Source organism: Camelina sativa, chromosome 9 (assembly GCF_030686135.1).
Source record: "Camelina sativa cultivar CO46 ecotype springtype chromosome 9, ASM3068613v1".
Lineage (NCBI taxonomy): Eukaryota > Viridiplantae > Streptophyta > Magnoliopsida > Brassicales > Brassicaceae > Camelina > Camelina sativa.
In genome coordinates, this window is record NC_141888.1 from 4016368 (window position 1) to 4033562 (window position 17195).

At 36.1% G+C, this 17195-nt stretch overlaps 4 protein-coding genes and 2 pseudogenes across 11 annotated transcripts; all 6 read left to right on the forward strand.

Annotated features, from left to right (window-relative positions):
- Window positions 1-1033: 1033 nt before the first annotated feature.
- On the forward strand, window positions 1034-1724 carry LOC147937694 (F-box protein At3g26010 pseudogene; annotated as a pseudogene).
- A 1633-nt stretch (window positions 1725-3357) lies between these two features.
- LOC104710385 (F-box protein At3g26010 pseudogene) lies at window positions 3358-4898 on the forward strand (annotated as a pseudogene). Its single transcript, XR_015565962.1, has one exon. The product of XR_015565962.1 is annotated as an F-box protein At3g26010 pseudogene (transcript).
- Window positions 4899-5813: 915 nt separating this feature from the next.
- On the forward strand, window positions 5814-9062 carry LOC104710386 (serine/threonine protein phosphatase 2A 59 kDa regulatory subunit B' eta isoform). 3 transcript variants are annotated; one of them, XM_087464669.1, is made up of 4 exons: window positions 5814-6040; window positions 6231-6346; window positions 6451-7794; window positions 8359-9062. In XM_087464669.1, exons 3-4 carry the CDS (start codon window positions 6547-6549, stop codon window positions 8662-8664), a joined length of 1554 nt encoding a protein of 517 aa, XP_087320795.1. In that variant the 5' UTR covers window positions 5814-6040; window positions 6231-6346; window positions 6451-6546; the 3' UTR covers window positions 8665-9062. The 3 variants fall into 3 exon arrangements, with proteins under 3 accessions (XP_087320795.1, XP_087320796.1, XP_087320797.1); XM_087464670.1 differs by having other exon boundaries at window positions 5936-6131; XM_087464671.1 differs by having other exon boundaries at window positions 5981-6116.
- Window positions 9063-9143: 81 nt separating this feature from the next.
- LOC104710387 (serine/threonine protein phosphatase 2A 55 kDa regulatory subunit B' delta isoform) lies at window positions 9144-11688 on the forward strand. Of its 3 annotated transcripts, none has more exons than XM_010426966.3 (3): window positions 9156-9778; window positions 9877-11029; window positions 11122-11688. In XM_010426966.3, exons 2-3 carry the CDS (start codon window positions 9917-9919, stop codon window positions 11425-11427), a joined length of 1419 nt encoding a protein of 472 aa, XP_010425268.2. In that variant the 5' UTR covers window positions 9156-9778; window positions 9877-9916; the 3' UTR covers window positions 11428-11688. The 3 variants fall into 3 exon arrangements, with proteins under 3 accessions (XP_010425266.2, XP_010425268.2, XP_010425267.2); XM_010426965.3 differs by having other exon boundaries at window positions 9205-9778; window positions 9867-11029; XM_010426964.3 differs by having other exon boundaries at window positions 9144-11029.
- Window positions 11689-11713: 25 nt separating this feature from the next.
- LOC104710388 (17,18-epoxy-17-hydroxycur-19-ene N-malonyltransferase-like) lies at window positions 11714-13512 on the forward strand. 2 transcript variants are annotated; one of them, XM_087464673.1, is made up of 2 exons: window positions 11833-12068; window positions 12171-13512. In XM_087464673.1, the coding sequence occupies exons 1-2, from the start codon at window positions 11885-11887 to the stop codon at window positions 13262-13264; spliced, it is 1278 nt and encodes a 425-aa protein (XP_087320799.1). In that variant the 5' UTR covers window positions 11833-11884; the 3' UTR covers window positions 13265-13512. The 2 variants fall into 2 exon arrangements, with proteins under 2 accessions (XP_019085932.1, XP_087320799.1); XM_019230387.2 differs by having other exon boundaries at window positions 11714-13512.
- Window positions 13513-14058: 546 nt separating this feature from the next.
- Window positions 14059-16993, forward strand: LOC104710389 (uncharacterized). Of its 2 annotated transcripts, none has more exons than XM_010426968.3 (8): window positions 14059-14284; window positions 14530-14946; window positions 15027-15563; window positions 15647-15708; window positions 15803-15874; window positions 16008-16110; window positions 16215-16352; window positions 16443-16993. In XM_010426968.3, exons 1-8 carry the CDS (start codon window positions 14213-14215, stop codon window positions 16644-16646), a joined length of 1605 nt encoding a protein of 534 aa, XP_010425270.1. In that variant the 5' UTR covers window positions 14059-14212; the 3' UTR covers window positions 16647-16993. The 2 variants fall into 2 exon arrangements, with proteins under 2 accessions (XP_010425270.1, XP_019085910.1); XM_019230365.2 differs by having other exon boundaries at window positions 14062-14284; window positions 16011-16110.
- Window positions 16994-17195: the final 202 nt, after the last annotated feature.

Genomic DNA, 17195 nt, shown 5'->3' on the forward strand with positions numbered 1-17195 from the left:
ACTGATTCTCTGTCTTTTTTTTTAATTGGTATCTGTTGGATATGAATTAAACTGAATATCAGATTTTGGTTTTATTTTATATATAGAAAATCATTATTCAAAAAAAAAAAAAGAATAATGAGATATGGTCACAATGTAACAAAATCAATGGTTGTTATTTTTATATTTATTAATTACTACGTATTGCTATGAGTTTGAGTCATTTTTGTTTGTTAAAGTTGAGACTTTATAAATAAAAATTTATCTAGGCGAAGATATGTTTTTTATAATATTCATAGAAAATGGAACTAGTTATGTAGCTTTTAAAACTACGTAGATTCACAATAAAGAGAAAATTAAATAGATATAAATAACAACAAAAATCATGTAGATAGATAGATATCTTAAATACGATCCAATAAACCAACCTATGAAGGCTAGTTAAAGTGTGGCATCTATGCAAACCACAAATCGTGTAAGAATCAAGTTTAATTTCTTTTTTCCCCGGCTAAAACCGTGTTATATAGATTAAGAGAAAGAAATGTCTGCCAAATAGTATTAGTATTTGTTAATTAATCTTGACGACAACAACAACAACAACACGTAAAGTTTGATGTATACATATGTCGCCTTTTTAGCAAAGGAATGTTTCGTAGAAGAAGATAAAACTTGGAACATAGCACAAAGATGAACTTCCAAGATTCTTCTCTTATTTGTGACATATTCTTTTTTTTGGTAGGGGACATATTCTTTATTTGTGACATATTCTAGATATAAAATAAAAAGAATTGATTGAAGAACACAACAGAAACGATTATTTTGGGTCAAGGTCACTCATACTCAGTAGTTTTAATATGTAGAAATACAATACAAGTAATCCATATTGGGCCTTGTGAGGCCCATAAGGTCTTGAGAAAAAGAGAAATGGCCCATTGGGTCTGGAGAAGTAAAAAAAAAAAAAAAAAAAAGGAAGTGAGAGTTGGTCACACTGAAGTGAAGTGTAGTCGTCGTCTTTGTCACATTTCTCCAGAAACTTGAAACCTAAAAAAATCGCAAATTCGAAAATGGAGACACGAAATGGAACCATTCATCTCACAGAGGAGATATGGGCGGAGATTATAGCGAGGTTACCATTGAGGATCATCGCTAGATTGAAATCGGTAAGCAAAACAAGGAAATCAACAATCGAATCAGTCTATTTCCGCCGTCACTTTGCGTCTCTGCACCAAAAATCCTCAACCTCGTAGGTTTCCATGGATGCGAGACATGGGGTCTCCCAAAGTCTCTACCTTTTTTCATCCCACGGCCTCTTCGCGTGAACACGGCTTCTTCCCATGGGTTGGTCTTCTTGATAGCTACTTTGTGGGCAATCTAGTTTTAAAACAGTGGATCAAAATCCCTCCAGCTCCAGCTCCAGGTGATTTTTTTGCGTTTGGTTTGGTGACTCGGGTGGACGATGATGGCTTCCTTTTGGGCTTCAAAGTGGTTATGTTAGCTAATGTGCAGGCTACTAATAACCGTGTCTCGACTACTTTGGATGTGTTTCTGTATTCCTCCGAGACTGGGATTTGGACTTCCAAGACTCTTCACTGCCCTTATCATATCACTGCCCTTATCATATCACCAGCCCAGTGACGTGTTCTCATCTTTTTGTTAAGTTGTTAAACAAGAGTCACACTTCAGTTGATGTTTTATCCCAGCTTTACTTTGGAAAACATAAAACCTTGAAGAATAAATTTGCAGCATTATCTGATTCGACAAATTGAAAAAACACTTACTGTATTAAAGAAGACCTGTTGTAACATGAATAAACAAAAGCTAGAAGAGCTTAATCGTTATTTCAACGCGGATGATGAATCTTGGAAAGAACAGAGGCGGATTGTAGAAGAAGGGAACTGTGAGAGAAGAATGGTATAGGAGAGTGGAGGAGACTCTCGTAGCTTTGATTGTTTGTTTCAAATACTCTCTAATCCATATTTAAACTAGGAAGAAGATCATTTGGTCAGCACTTAGCCGTCAAGTGGGATAGATTCTTAAACTTAAACGGCACAGTTACACTAGCTAAACTATAAACGGCACAGTTACGACTAGCTAAACGGCGTCGTACGTGTGTGCATAGAAATGTAAGTTGAGACTTTATATTTGTTGTTATTTTTATATTTATTAATTACTACATGTTGCTATGAGCTTGAGTCATTTTTGTTTGTTAAAGTTGAGACTTTATAAATAAAAATTTATCTAGGTGAAGATATGTTTTTAGAATATTCATAGAAAATGGAACTAGTTATGTAGCTTTTAAAACTACGTAGATTTATGATAAGAGAAAATTAAATAGATATAACAACAAAGATCATGTAGATAGAGAGATATCTTAAATATGATCCAATAAACCAACCTATGAAGGCTAGTTAAAGTGTGGCATCTATGCAAACCACAAATCGTGTAAGAATCAAGTTTAATTTCTTTTTCCCCCGACTGAAACCGTGTTATATAGATTAAGAGAAAGAAATGTCTGTCAAATAGTATTATTATCCTACTATATTAATTGAGAAGTACAAATATAAAACTAACCTTAAAATGTGTACATAATTACATTCAATTACCATTAGAAAAATTTAATTAAGATTAAATAATTTATTAAATAAATATTTCTAATTAAAAAACGAAAATTAGGGACACATCAAATAAAATAAATTGTAGAAAAATAAAAAATAATCTATTAGAATCAAAACTAATTTGTACTTAAAAAACTAACAGATAAGATTTTTTTTTTACATATAGTTATATATTTTTACTTACTTCACAACTATAACAAAGATTTCGTTTAACTGACAAATGTCTAAATAATTTTATTCATTACATACAAATGTTTTATTGACAGGTTTTCAATACAAAAAGTTTAAAATACAAAAATTATAATATCAGCAACAAATTTTTAATCACAAACCATTATAAATAATAACATAATAACAAAATAAATTATTACAAAATTTCATTAAAAAAATTCAGCCCGCGGTTTTTGCCAACAACAACAACACGTATAAGTTTGATGTATACATATGTCGCCTTTTTAGCAAAGGAATGTTTCGTAGAAGAAGATAAACTTGGAACATAGTACAAAGATGAACTTCAAAGATTCTTCTCTTATTTGTGACATATTCTAAAAATAAAAAACAATTGATTGAAGAATACAACAGAAACGATTATTTTGGGTCAAGGTCACTCACACTACTCACTAGTTTATATGTAGAAAATACAGTACAAGTGTTTAAGAAATACAATAGTCATATTTATTTACAATAAGGTTTTCATATTGGGCCTTACGAGGCCCATAAGGTATTGAGAAAAAGAGAAGTGGCCCGTTAGGTCTGAAGAGTTTCGTCACACTGAAGTGTAGTCGTCGTCGTCGTCTTTCTCACATTTCTCCAGAAACTTGAAACCCTGAAAAGTTGAAAATTCGAAAAATGGAGGCACGAAATCGAAGAACCATACATCTCACAGAGGAGATGTGGGCGGAGATTATAGCGAGGTTACCATTGAGGATCATCGCTAGATTGAAATCGGTAAGCAAAACATGGAAATCAACAATCGAATCAGTCTATTTCCGCCGTCTCTTTGTGTCAGTGCACAAAAAATCCTCAACGTCGTGGTCACTTATTTGGTACGGAGATAAATATCTCATAGATTTCCATGGATGCGAGACATGGGGTCTTTCAAAGTCTCTACCTTTTTTCATCCCACCGCCTCTTAATGTAACCGAGGCTTCTTCCCATGGATTGGTTTTGGTTTCAGAGTATGGTCTTGATTGCTACTTTGTGGGCAATCCAGTTTTACGAAAGTGGATCAAAATCCCTCCAGCTCCAGCTCCAGCTCCAGGTAGGTCTTCTCCGTTTGGTTTGGTTACTCGGGTGGACAAAGATGGCTTCGTTTTGGGCTTCAAAGTGGTTATGTTAGCTAAAGATCAGGCGACTAATAACTATGTCTCGAGTACTTTGGATGTGTGTCTGTATTCCTCCGAGACTGGGATTTGGACTTCCAAGACTATTCATTGCCCTTATCAGATCACCAACTATGGTTCTTTGACATTGGACGGTACTATTTACTTTAACCATCTTAGTGAGCCTGGAGTTCTCGTAGCTTATGATTTCTATTCTGCATCCTCGGATCAGTTTCGGGTTATACCTCTCCCGGATCATCCCAATCACGGCTTCGATCACGACTTCAAAGGTGCTTTGACTACTTCACAAGGGTTTATCATGTATATCAGAACACTAGCTCTATCCTCCTCGTCTACTGTTTTCAAGGCTTGGAGGTTGTTGAACAATGATTCATCTTGGCAACTTGTGTGGAATATCTGCCTCCCGCTACTTATAGGTGATTATGTACCCATGGCGATGCATCCATTTGATAGTGACACTGTCTATCTATGGAGTCGGGATAATCGTCATGTGGTGTCATGTAACTTGGGCACACAGAAGAAGGTAATCCTCGGAGATGGTGATCATCAAGATTGTGTCTTGAACCAGTCTGTATGTGAGGAGTGTATGGATGAGATATGCGACTTTAAAGTTTCTGGCAGGCATTTACAATTGGTGCTCCCACGGTGGATGGAATCGGTGCCTTGTCCTCCCCAAGTTGAAGTTGATGAGGTGATGGATACAGCTTCAGTAGTGGCTCACGTTACTGCAATGCTAGAGATAAAACAGTCGCAAGTAGATCATTGGAATGAATGATTTCAATTTGGTTTTCTGGTTTTCTTTCTTTTTTATCTCTACTCTCTAGGACTATGTAATGGAAAGCATTTTGGGACTTGGCAAACTATTTCATATCATTCAATTTTTGCTTCTTTGGTTTTTTCAGTCCAGTGGACGAGTTCTCTATCTTTTGTTAAGTTGTTAAACAAGAGTCGCACTTCTTCAGTTGTATGTTTTATCCCACTATCCCAGCCGCTTGGATTTACTTTAGAAAACATAAAACCTTAAAGAATAAATTGCAGCATTATGTGTCGTTGGATGTGATTCAACAAATTAAAGTAGACCTGTTGGAACATGAATCAAAGGTAGAAAGAGCTTAATCGTTATTTCAACGTGGATGATGAATCTTTGAAAGAACAGATGGGGGATTGTGATTCTTAGGGGGTGTATTCAAATTTACATTTTAAGTGATTTGTGTGAAATTTACAAATTCCATGTTATTCAATCATGGATTTTAAAAAGTCTATTAAAATCCACTGTTATTGAACTGATGATTTAAAAATCTACTTTAAAATCTATTAAAATCTCTTGTTATTGAACTGATGATTTAAAAATCTACTTTAAAATCCACTGTTATTCAAAACAGTTTTGTGGATTAGGATTTTAATAATTTTTAGGATTCTGGAGGATTCTAGAGGATTTGTTTAGTTAAAAATACAGAAATCCAAATCTCATGGTTTTAGGTGGGATTTGAAAGAATTTTACAGAAAATCATATGAACTTCCCTAAAATCTATCAAAATTCTAAATTTACTAAATCCCATCAAATTCTCCAAAATCATGGTTTGAATACACCCCCCTTAGTTTCAAACATCCTCATCCATGTTTAAACTAGGAAGAGTTCATTGGTTAGTGGCACTTAGCCGTCTAGCTAAACAAAAACGACGTCGTACGTGAGTGCATAGAAATGTAATGTAAGTGCCCGCTTCAAAAATTCGTAATCATAAAAAAAAACACAAGTATTATGAATAAATATTAAAAAAATAAAAAAGTTTGATCGATGAAATCTAAACCGTTGGATCAAACCATCGAATTATAAAACTGGATCACGAGAATAATAAAAAGAAAAAAAGAAAAAGAACAAAAAATTAAAAAAAAAAAAGAAAGCAGAAAATTCATCTCCTTTGATAGAAAATAAAATAAAAATTCATACTTCCAAAAGGAAAGGGGAAAAAACGAAAAAAAAAAAAAAAACATTTTCTCAAGTCAACAAACAACAAACGAAGGTTTGAAGAACTTTGAATGTTGTTATCATCATCATCATCATCATCATCATCATCATCATCATCGTTGTAAAATCGTATCTGGGTATTTTTCTCCTGTTGACCTTTCTCTAATTGTGTCATCTGGTGCGATTTTGTTTTAGCTATCGAAGCCCTTCGTCGTATAGTCTCCTCTTGTCTGTAAAATCAATCTAATTGGTTCTTTCGGGAATGTGAAAGCTTTTGTCTTTGTATTCGTTTTCTGATTGTTCTTTTCTTTTGGATTGTTTTTTCAGAACTCGAATCGCATATAAAGTTCGAATTTTTTTCGTTAGATTGTATACAAAAGGGCGTGATTAAGGAATACATATAAAAAGGGGAAAGTTTTGGGATTTTTTAATCTCGATCTCAGGTTTGTGATTTGATTCTGTTTCTTAATTTTGTCAGGTTTGATCTAAAATTGTGGCTTTTTTTTTTTCTAATTTGATGGATTTGGTTTCTTCTTCTTCTATCTAGGTGTTTAGTTTGGTGATGTGGTTAGAGAAATCTGAATTCTGGTGTTGAGAAAGAAAAAAAAGAACACATTTGGTGTGTTTTTTTGGGTTTTGAATTATGTGGAAACAGATTCTAAGTAAGCTTCCTACTAAAAAGTCTTCCAAGCACGAACATCGTGGACGTGAACACGGTGGCCATGGCCATTCTTCTTCTTCATCTCATGCTTCAGGTGCCTCTACTTCCAAAACCAGTGATAATGGTACAGGGAAATCACATGCTAAGAATGCTCCACCTGGTGGCAAATCCACTTCTTCTGACTCGGGTTTTAAAGATGGGAATCTAAAGAGCAGTGTGAATAACAACAACAACAACAGTAACAACAGCAACAGTAATGGAGTTTTCACTCCTTATGAAGCATTGCCGAGTTTTAAAGACGTTCCAAACACGGAAAAGCAGAACCTGTTCATAAAAAAGTTAAATTTGTGCCGTGTAGTGTTTGATTTCACGGATCCTACAAAGAACATCAAGGAAAAAGAGATTAAGAGGCAGACATTGCTGGAGCTTGTGGACTACGTGAATGCTCCTAATGGAAAGTTTAGTGAAGTTGGTATCCAAGAAGTCGTTCGAATGGTCTCTGCTAACATTTTTAGAACGCTGAATCCTCAACCACGGGAAAATAAAGTTATTGATGCCTTAGATCTAGAGGAGGAAGAACCTTCCATGGATCTTGCCTGGCCTCACTTGCAGCTTGTGTATGAGCTTTTCTTGAGGTTTGTTGCTTCGCCTGAAACTGACACCAAGTTGGCTAAGAGATATATAGACCAATCTTTTGTCTTGCGGTTACTAGATTTATTTGATTCCGAGGATCCTAGAGAAAGAGATTGTTTGAAAACCATTCTCCATCGTATCTATGGTAAATTTATGGTACACCGGCCTTTCATCAGGAAATCCATAAACAACATCTTCTATAGGTTTGTTTTTGAGACAGAGAAACATAATGGGATTGCTGAGTTTCTTGAAATCTTGGGAAGTATCATCAACGGATTTGCTCTTCCCTTGAAAGAAGAGCACAAAGTGTTTCTTGTTCGAGTTTTGATACCTCTCCACAAACCGAAATGCTTGCAAATGTATCATCAGCAACTGTCTTATTGTATCACACAGTTTGTGGAAAAGGATTGCAAACTTGCTGATACGGTTATAAGAGGATTGTTGAAATACTGGCCTGTGACAAATAGTTCTAAAGAAGTCATGTTTTTGAATGAGTTGGAGGAAGTACTCGAAGCAACTCAGCCACCAGAATTCCAACGGTGCATGGTACCACTGTTTCGCCAAATAGCTCGATGTTTGAACAGTCTGCATTTTCAGGTACCTATCATTCTCCAATCTTTCTGAAATTATAGAGCCTTATACAGTTGTTTCTAAACTCGTGAATGTCCCATTTACTTTGACATTTCCTACAAAAGGCTCTGTTGCTGTTAGTGCTTTGGTTTGACATTCGCTAGGTCATATCGTTTTGACATACTTTAACTGTAACAGTCTTTGGCCTGTGTATATTGTTACCAGCTTACTGGAAATCGTTATAGCTTATAATACTGTTGTATCAATATATTAAATGGAAGAGTTGGGTTTGCAGTATTGAAAGTATAAATGTATAGGACGGTTGTATTCAGCTCTGGGTGATAATACTTAAGCAGTTTCTGAGCTAAAATTGAATTTTTAGCCTATTGTTTTAAGTCAAAAGTTACAAAAATGGTAAAAAGTATTTCGAGTTTAAAGGCATCTGTTGTGGCTAAACAGTGACTGCACATGTCCCACGGAAAAAAGGTTGTTCATGTCATATAAGTCTAGTTGGTTCAGGATCTAGTGCATTGTGACTAAAGTTTCAATCTTTGTTTCAGTGTATTACATACATCTGTCTGATATTTGCAGGTTGCAGAGAGAGCTTTATTCTTATGGAACAACAATCACATTGAGAATTTGATAATGCAGAACCGTAAAGTTATTCTTCCAATTATATTCCCTGCCTTGGAGAGAAACGCGCAGAAACATTGGAACCAAGCTGTTCATAGCTTGACACTAAACGTGCGAAAGATATTTCATGACCAGGACCCTGAGTTGTTCAAAGAATGCCTTGCTAAGTTCAAGGAAGATGAATCAAAAGCAGCCGAAACCAAAGCAAAACGGGAAGCCACTTGGAAACGTTTGGAAGAACTTGGGGTACAAAAAGCTTCATAAAGTTAGAGCTGTAGAGAAGAAAGAGAGAGATATATCTTCTGTATCTTCTATTGGAATTGGCATGTTCTTCGGATACATACTTCAGAAGAGAAAAGTTTCATATTTGGTCTCTTCCTTTGAAGGAAAAGGAAACTCAAGATGTAAGATTTGTTCCCGTTTTGATTTCCATTATTTTTATTTCTTGTTTCCTCTAAAATCTTCCTCCTGCTTGTTAATGGTTTTTCTTTCTGTTCTTTTTGCTACATTGTATGATCCATTGTTCCACTTTGTTGAGACCTTTGTCTGATTCATTCCATCTTCTGCTTTGATACCTGCAAAAAAATTGCAGCTTAAGGGGTTGCCACTTGCCACGCTAAAGAATCAGTTTGTTGGTTGTATTGTATTAAATTTTTCTTCTATTTTCGATTTTTCAGTTGTATAGTTTCTTTCAAAATCAGATTAAAAGAAATTCGTAACTTTATAAAACAAAAGGAACATTTGGTTAATTATCTAATACTAAAATTGCTTTTAAAGACCAAATTTTGGGGGGTTTGTGGATTTGGTTACGAACTCCACAACTAAAGAATTTGAATCTTTAATGTTGTTGATACATTTTTGCCATTTTGGTTATGAGTTATGACTTACTAAAAAGCACTGTCGAGACGTTGTTCCTTTCCTTGTTTGTGCGGTTAGTGAAAAAATTTCTCTGGTCTTAGGGTCTTCTCTCAGTCACCATCCTCTCTTTCTCTCTCTTCTACTCAGTCTAATCTTTATCCATTCTCTCTCTTCTCTCTAATCTATATGCCAACGAAGCAATAGCTATGAAAAGCTAAACTCTTTCTTCTTCTTCTTCTTGTTCTGTCGTTGTAGTTCGATTGTTTAGATTACTTGGGGTCAAACCCAAGTTTGCTTTTTTTCTTTTTTTTCTTTCTATGATTCATCAAGTCTAGATCTTTGCTTTCTGGGTCCAGAAACGACGATTCATGATATAAAGTTACAACCTTTATTTGCTTCTGGGTCATGGTTTTGTCTGCTTTTCGTCTTTTTTACTTTGTCTGGATGGATGATTCATAATCTCTGAGATCTAGTAATAAGCTCAAGATTATTATGTTCACAAGAGTTGTTCTTATGCGTGGTGAGATGATCTTAGGAGTAGTTCAGTATCTTTCTTCAATTCGGATTTTGAGTTTCTGAGATCTAATTTTTTTTTTTGGCTTTTGGAGAGAGCTAAAGAATCCGATCTGAGGAAGAAGTTGACTAAATAGATCGAAAGATGTTTAAGCAGATACTTGGGAAGCTTCCAAAGAAACCTTCTGCTAAGTTTTGGGATAATGGTGAATCCCAAACTGCTGATAATCAAGGAGGAGGTGATGAAGCTTTGAGTCAGAGATCATCATCAAATGGAGATAACACTGATTGTGTTTCTTTTGATGTGTTGCCAAGGTTGAGAGATGTTTCAATCTCTGAGAAGCAAGAACTGTTTCTTAAGAAGCTTAGACTTTGCTGTGTAGTGTTTGATTTCGCCGTGGAGCCTCAACAGAACCTCAAGGAGAAAGAGATCAAAAGGCAAACACTTCTTGAAGTTGTGGATTATGTTATCTCTTCAGGGAATGGCAAGTTTACTGAATCAGTTATTCAAGAAGGTACAAAGATGATTTCGGCGAATCTCTTTAGTAATCCTCATCGGCAGTGGAAGAACAAAACTCCAGAAGCATTGGATTTGGAAGAAGAAGAAGGATCTCTGAATCCTTCTTGGCCTCACTTGCAGATTGTTTATGAGTTCCTTCTAAGAATCGTTGCATCTCCCAACACAGACCCCAAGATATCCAAGAAATACATAGATCATACCTTCGTTCTCAAGCTATTGGATTTGTTTGATTCTGAAGATCCTAGGGAGAGAGAGTATCTGAAAACTATACTTCACCGGATCTACGGGAGGTTTATGGTTCATCGACCGTTCATCAGGAAAACTATGAACAACATCTTGTATGATTTTATATTCGAGACTGGGAAGCACTCAGGAATCGCCGAGTTTCTTGAAGTGTTAGGATCCATCATCAATGGATTTGCTTTACCGCTCAAGGAAGAACACAAGCTCTTCCTAACTCGTGTCTTGATTCCTCTACACAAACTGAAATGCTTACCAAATTACCATCAACAGCTTTCTTACTGCGTTATACAGTTTGTTGAGAAAGATTGTAAGCTCGCGGATACAGTCATTAGAGGGATGTTGAAGTACTGGCCTGTTACTAATAGCTCTAAAGAAATCATGTTCTTGAATGAATTGGAGGAGATATTAGAAGCAACTCAATTAACAGAGTTTGAACGGTGTATGATTCCGCTCTCTCGCCAAATTGCTCAGTGTTTAAGCAGTTCTCACTTTCAGGTAAAGTTAAAAGTTTATTAGGTACACATTACTGATTTGTTTGTTAGATTCTTTTGAATTGTTCATGAGAAATCAACTGCTTGTGTGGTTAGGTAGCGGAACGGGCTTTATACTTATGGAATAACGATCATGTCACTAATTTGGTGAGACAAAACAGCAGAATAATTTTACCTATAGTGTTTCCTGCTTTGGAGAAAAACGGTAGCAGCCATTGGAATCAGGCTGTGAAGAACTTGACCGAGAATGTTCTCAAGGTTTTGTCCGATACAAATCCAGACTTATTCGAAGAATGTTTGTGCAAGTTCCAAGAAGATCAGCAAAAAGCAGAAGATACTAAGAAGAAGAATGGAGAAACCTGGAGACAGCTAGAGGAGATTGTTGCATCAATGGCGAAGTAAGAGTTTTTTCTGCACTTTTAAGCGATGCAAACACAACAGTCGGTTTATTGTTTTGTTTTGTTTTCTTTACACCTGAAAGGTATATACATTTACTTTGCTTTTGCTTGCTTCAAGTCTCTCTGGTTTCGTCTTCAAGACTAGTTTAATTCAGTTAAACAGTGTGAGATTTTAGTCAAATGTTGTTGTCCTCTTTCAGTTCTTGATTTATCTGTATACTTCGGTCATGTAAACATCTTGTTATGAAAAAAAACGAATTTTCTATTGTCTGAAGTCACTTTAGTTTATATGTCAAAACTGATCGCTCCAATATTAAAATTGATCGCATTAGGGAACAAAAGTTTTGTACTTTAGTGTATAGAGGATCTATTGGCTTTTTCCTGCAAGAATCTTTGGATTTTCTCTGTTATATGCTCTGTTGTTGTTCTGTTACAAAGAAACATAAGAAAACCTTTCTGCGATGACTTTTGGTCGGTTTATCTCCAGGAGGTTTCACCAGAACTCCTCAATGGTAGTCGATGTAGTCTCCCGAGATATCATCAAACCATCTTCTCTAACTCCAAACCACTCAAAGAAGTTTAAACTCTCTATTCTAGAACAGCTCGGTCCAACGATCTTCGGTCCAATGGTTTTCTTCTATTCAGGTAACAACAACAGAATCAAACCAACTGAGCAATTACAGAAGCTCAAGAAGTCGTTATCTGAGACTTTAACTCATTTCTACCCTCTTGCTGGACGGCTCAAAGGCAACGTAAGCATCGATTGTAACGACTCTGGCGCTGATTTCCTCGAAGCAGAAGTCAGTTCACCGCTTTCGAGTCTCCTGCAAGAGCCTTCATCAGACAGCTTGCAACAGCTGATTCCAACATCAGTTGATTCCATAGAGACAAGAACCAAACTGCTTCTTGCTCAAGCGAGTTTCTTTGAATGTGGAAGCATGGCTATAGGAGTTTGTATCTCACATAAGTTCGCTGACGCGACTTCTATCGGTTTATTCATGAAGACTTGGGCTGCAATCTCGTCCCGAGGGTCGATCAAAACCGTTGGATCTCCAGTATTCGACACGGTTAAGATCTTCCCACCTGGAAACTTCTCTGAGACTTCCCCTGCACCAGTGATTGAGCCAGAGATCATGATGAATCAGACTCTTTCGAAGAGATTCGTATACGATTCTTCGAGTATTCAATCTTTGCAAGCGAAAGCTTCAAGCTTTGAAGTGAAACAACCAACAAGAGTCGAAGCTGTTTCAGCTCTTATATGGAAAACTGCAATGAAAGCTACAAGAACAGTTTCAGGAACATCGAAACCGTCGATTCTGGCAAACTCCGCTAGTCTACGCTCTCGCGTCTCGCCACCATTTACAGAGAACTCAGTTGGGAACCTCGTGAGCTACTTTGCAGCAAAAGCAGAGGAAGGAGTAAACCAGACAAAGCTTCAAACTTTGGTCTCGGAATTACGAAAAGCAAAACAGAGGTTTCGAGATAACCATGTACCGAAGCTTGTAGGAAACCCAAATGCAACAGAGATCATCTGTAGCTACCAGAGAGAAGCAGGAGATATGATTGCAAGTGGAGATTTCGATTTCTACATCTTCTCGAGTGCTTGTCGATTCGGTTTGTACGAAACCGATTTCGGTTGGGGAAAACCGGTTTGGGTTGGGATACCTTCGGTAAGACAGAAGAACATCGTGACGCTTCTTGATACGAAAGAAGCTGGTGGGATTGAAGCTTGGGTGAATCTGAATGAACAAGAGATGAAGCTTTTTGAACAAGATAGTGAATTGCTCCAATTCGTTTCTCTGAATCCTAGTGTGATCCAACCTTTTCTCCATGTTCTCTGATTATAAATCCGGTTTAGTAAGCTAAACCGGATATATGTTTGTTGAAATTGGTTCAATTTTGACTAGCCGTTGGGGAGCCACTGAAGAAAAGGTTGAAACTCAAGTAACGGGCAAAAAAAAGGTGATGTAATAATAAAATCGTCCACGAGATGAAAAAATTATAAAAATAAAATAAATAAATAAATATCTCACTTGTAAAAAAATCACTGTGGTTACTTTTTATGATATAATACTATTTTCAGAAGTCATTATATTCTGTTAGAAATTATATACATGAACAAGAGATCTGGTCATATATTTTCATAAAGACAATTTCAAAAATTTTAGTATTTTCTATAATTGATTAATTTAGCACCAAAAATAAAATTTTGTAGCACACTCTTTATAACTTAATACTAAAAAGGCAAATATTAGTGATTATTACTGACTAATATTTTTTTGTTTTGAAAGAGGAAATAAAATACAAGAATTCCAAGAAACACTGAATAATTTAGCAGGTCCTTTAACTATTATTTTATAACTTTCTATAATTTGATAATTTACCACTAAAAATAAAATTTTAACTTGGAGTACACTCTCATAATTAATATTAAAAGGCAATATTAGTATTTATTATTAGCTAATATTTTTTAAAAATGGGAAAAATAAATTCCCAAATCCACAGAAAAAGATAAAATATAATGTTATTATTATATAATTCCATTGTTGACAAAAGAAAAATAATATAATTCCACTATTAGATAAAAAGATGAGAAAGATTCCTATATATGACGTAATAAAAAATGAAAATGGCCGTTGGGGGAAAGTTTAAATCCATAAGCATTGAGTTCGAACCTACTTTTTGAGATTTGCAGCAGCCGACGAGAGAAGCTAGTAAAGATTTTAGTTTAAAGTTTCTCAGATTTGGGCATAAAATTAGGGTTTTTTTTGGATCTCGAGATAACAAAAATGGGAGAATCAATCTGTCTTGTGAGATCTTTCTCGCAACCTGCAGAGTTCTCATCTCATGAAACCAACCAGGTCAGTTTCTTAAATTAAGTTTTGATTTTTCCGTACTCGATTCAAGATTTGGAATTTATTAGAAAAGATACAATCTTGGATTGAGGGTTTGATTCTAGTTCTAGACATTGATTAATGATTTTGCCAGTGAAAAGATCCAATCTTGGATTTAGGGTTGATTTTGCTAGTGTAGAGTGTTGATTGATGGATCTGAAGTATTCTGGGAAGAGGATTTGAGATTTGTTTTGTTTTTTTTGGTTTCGCAGGTGGTTCCTCCTGGTCGTGTGCTTACGGAATCAGTATCGTTTGGTAGATTTGCGAATGAGACTCTATCGTGGGAGAAGTGGTCTGCCTTTACTCAGAACCGTTACTTGGAAGAGGTTGAGAGGTTTACTAAACCTGGTTCTGTGGCTCAGAAGAAAGCTTTCTTTGAAGCTCATTTCAAGAACCGAGCTGCTGGGAGAGTAACACAGACGAATAAGATCCAAGAAGTAAAGGATATTCTTGTTGATTCAGAAGTAGTGGTGAGTAATGGTATGGGCATGGATGAAGTTAGGCATGGAGAGATGTCTAAAACTGAGGTTGTTTCTGTTCCATTAGTTCCTGTAATTGATGATGTTCAAACTGGTGAAGTGGAGAACTTGAAGTCAGTGATTGTTCCTGAAGACAGTGCTCTTGATGAGGTAATGCATCAAAATTCAATTTTTTTATCACATTGCAACTTCATGTTTTGTATCTCTCTAAGCGTCTATTGGATTTTCAGGAGGATTCTACTTTGTTGAGCAAAGAAAGGCGTTCTAGTTCTTCCGGATCAAAGGTCTGCATTACGAGTTCAAAACTGGATCCTTTCGTTGTTATAGGACTGGATCATTCAGTTAAGAACACTAGAAAAGAGTCATCCTCGGGTAGTAAAACGTCAATTAGTGTATCCAAGAAAAGCAGATCCCCTCCTGAACCCGTTCACATTTCAATCAGCTGTGTTACTTCTGGTAATACCGAGAAAACAATTGTCCAGAACGGTTCTAAAAGCAGTACTATTGCTAAGAGTGCAGGGAAAGCAGAGAAGAAGAAGAGATCAGGTCCAAATGCAGTTCATATGTCACTCAACTTTGCTTCTTCTGCTCGTCCGACGACCATAACAGCCCCAAAAAGATTGGCAAGAAACTCCACTACACAGGAAACAACTTCATCAAACGCTAAAAACAGTGGAAACGAACCAACGGGAGCTTTAAAAAGCCGCAAAAGACCATTGCCTCGAACATCCAAAGAAGGTTCTAAAGCTGCAAAATGTTCAACCAGTGTAATTTTTCTTCCCAAGTTTCTTCATTACATTGTGTATTTCCTAAGTATAGATGCTGGGACTGACGATTACATATACTGCAGGCCTCTGCTGTCACGTTACCCCAACGTCCTCCTCTCAACAACCAGCTATCAGAAAACAAGAGGTTACTGATCCAACCATTTTTAATAACATTCATCGCTGCGTGCTATTATTACTTCCTAACTCAACCCTTTGATTAACATGGTTTCTTAATACAGGAAAAACATATATGTAGGGAGTTCAGTTTCATGCAAAATACCCAACAATGTGCAAAGACAACCTTCTGATAGGTTAGTAGTTGAAGTAATTAACTATCTTATATTACTTACTGCAATGGCTTGTGGTGATTTATCGAAAGTGTTTGTGTTGGTTCTTTGATTTATGCTGAGATAAGATGGGATGTTTTTATCTAATGCATTGCAGCAGTGAAAATCTTTTAACTCAAAGCAGAACCAAAGCAAAGTCTGTCACTGTATCTTCTCCCTTCGTCTTCAGAAGTGATGAAAGGGCTGAAAGGAGGAAAGAGGTAGAACAATAGAAGACCCCCTTTTTATTTCTGTTTCAGATAAGAGGACTTATATAGAACAATAGTTTAACAAAGCTCTCCTCTGCTGTGTCTGTATCTGTTAGTTCTTCAAGAAGCTAGAAGAAAAGAACAAGAAAGAGGATGCTGAAAAAGGGCAACTGTTTTGTGGCTTCAAGGCAAATCAAAACACTCACTTAGCATCTGAAGAACACAAGAAGAACCCACAAGTTGGTTGTTTTCAGGTAAACTAAAAACCTTGTTATAAGACTCAACTTGTCATAATTTTGGGTACTGAAGCTTTGATGTATGACACTATTTATAATCATGAGCAGGTACCACTGACAAGCATGACTTCACCAAGATTCCGAAGGAGCCAAACTTCAGGAACAGTTCAAACTCATAAAGCTTCCTCAACGAAGACCATAAACACCAGAAAGGCAGTCATAGAGAAGGTCAAAAGTTCCAAGATTCATCCCTCCTCGAAATCGCTGACAAAGATCAAAACTCAAGAAAATTTGTCTCCTAATATCCTCTAGCACTAAGGTACATACACATCAGAGACAAAACCCAGTTAACAATTTCTTCAACAGCTGATATGAAACACCCTTGACGATAATAGCAGAGATTCGGCTTTTCACGTTGAAGAGTTCGACAAAGTTTTGTCCTTTCAGCTCGTAATCTCATCTCAAGCTTATGATATAGGTAACTAGTGGCTTGATTCTGATTGTAAAACATAGGCTTCAAGAAGCTTTGTAGAATAGGTAGAACTATGCACTCTTCATATAACTACCTACTCAATAGTTCTGTAGTCTCAATCTTGTATCATTTGCATAAATTGATATCTGAAATCAAAAAAAGCAATTCGAGTTCTAATTCTCGATTATAATGGTTATTTCTCATTGTGTTTTGTTTCTTGATTTAGTATAGACTGTGGTGTGTTGTGATCTGGAATAGAAAAAAATCTTATCTCTGTGGACTGTGGTGTGTTGTGATGTTTCTCTATCTGTCATCTTTTTTGCACTTCAAAGTGGCGAGAGACGTCCAAGTAGAGTAGGAAAAAATGGCTGCTTGTTCTTTTTCTTTCA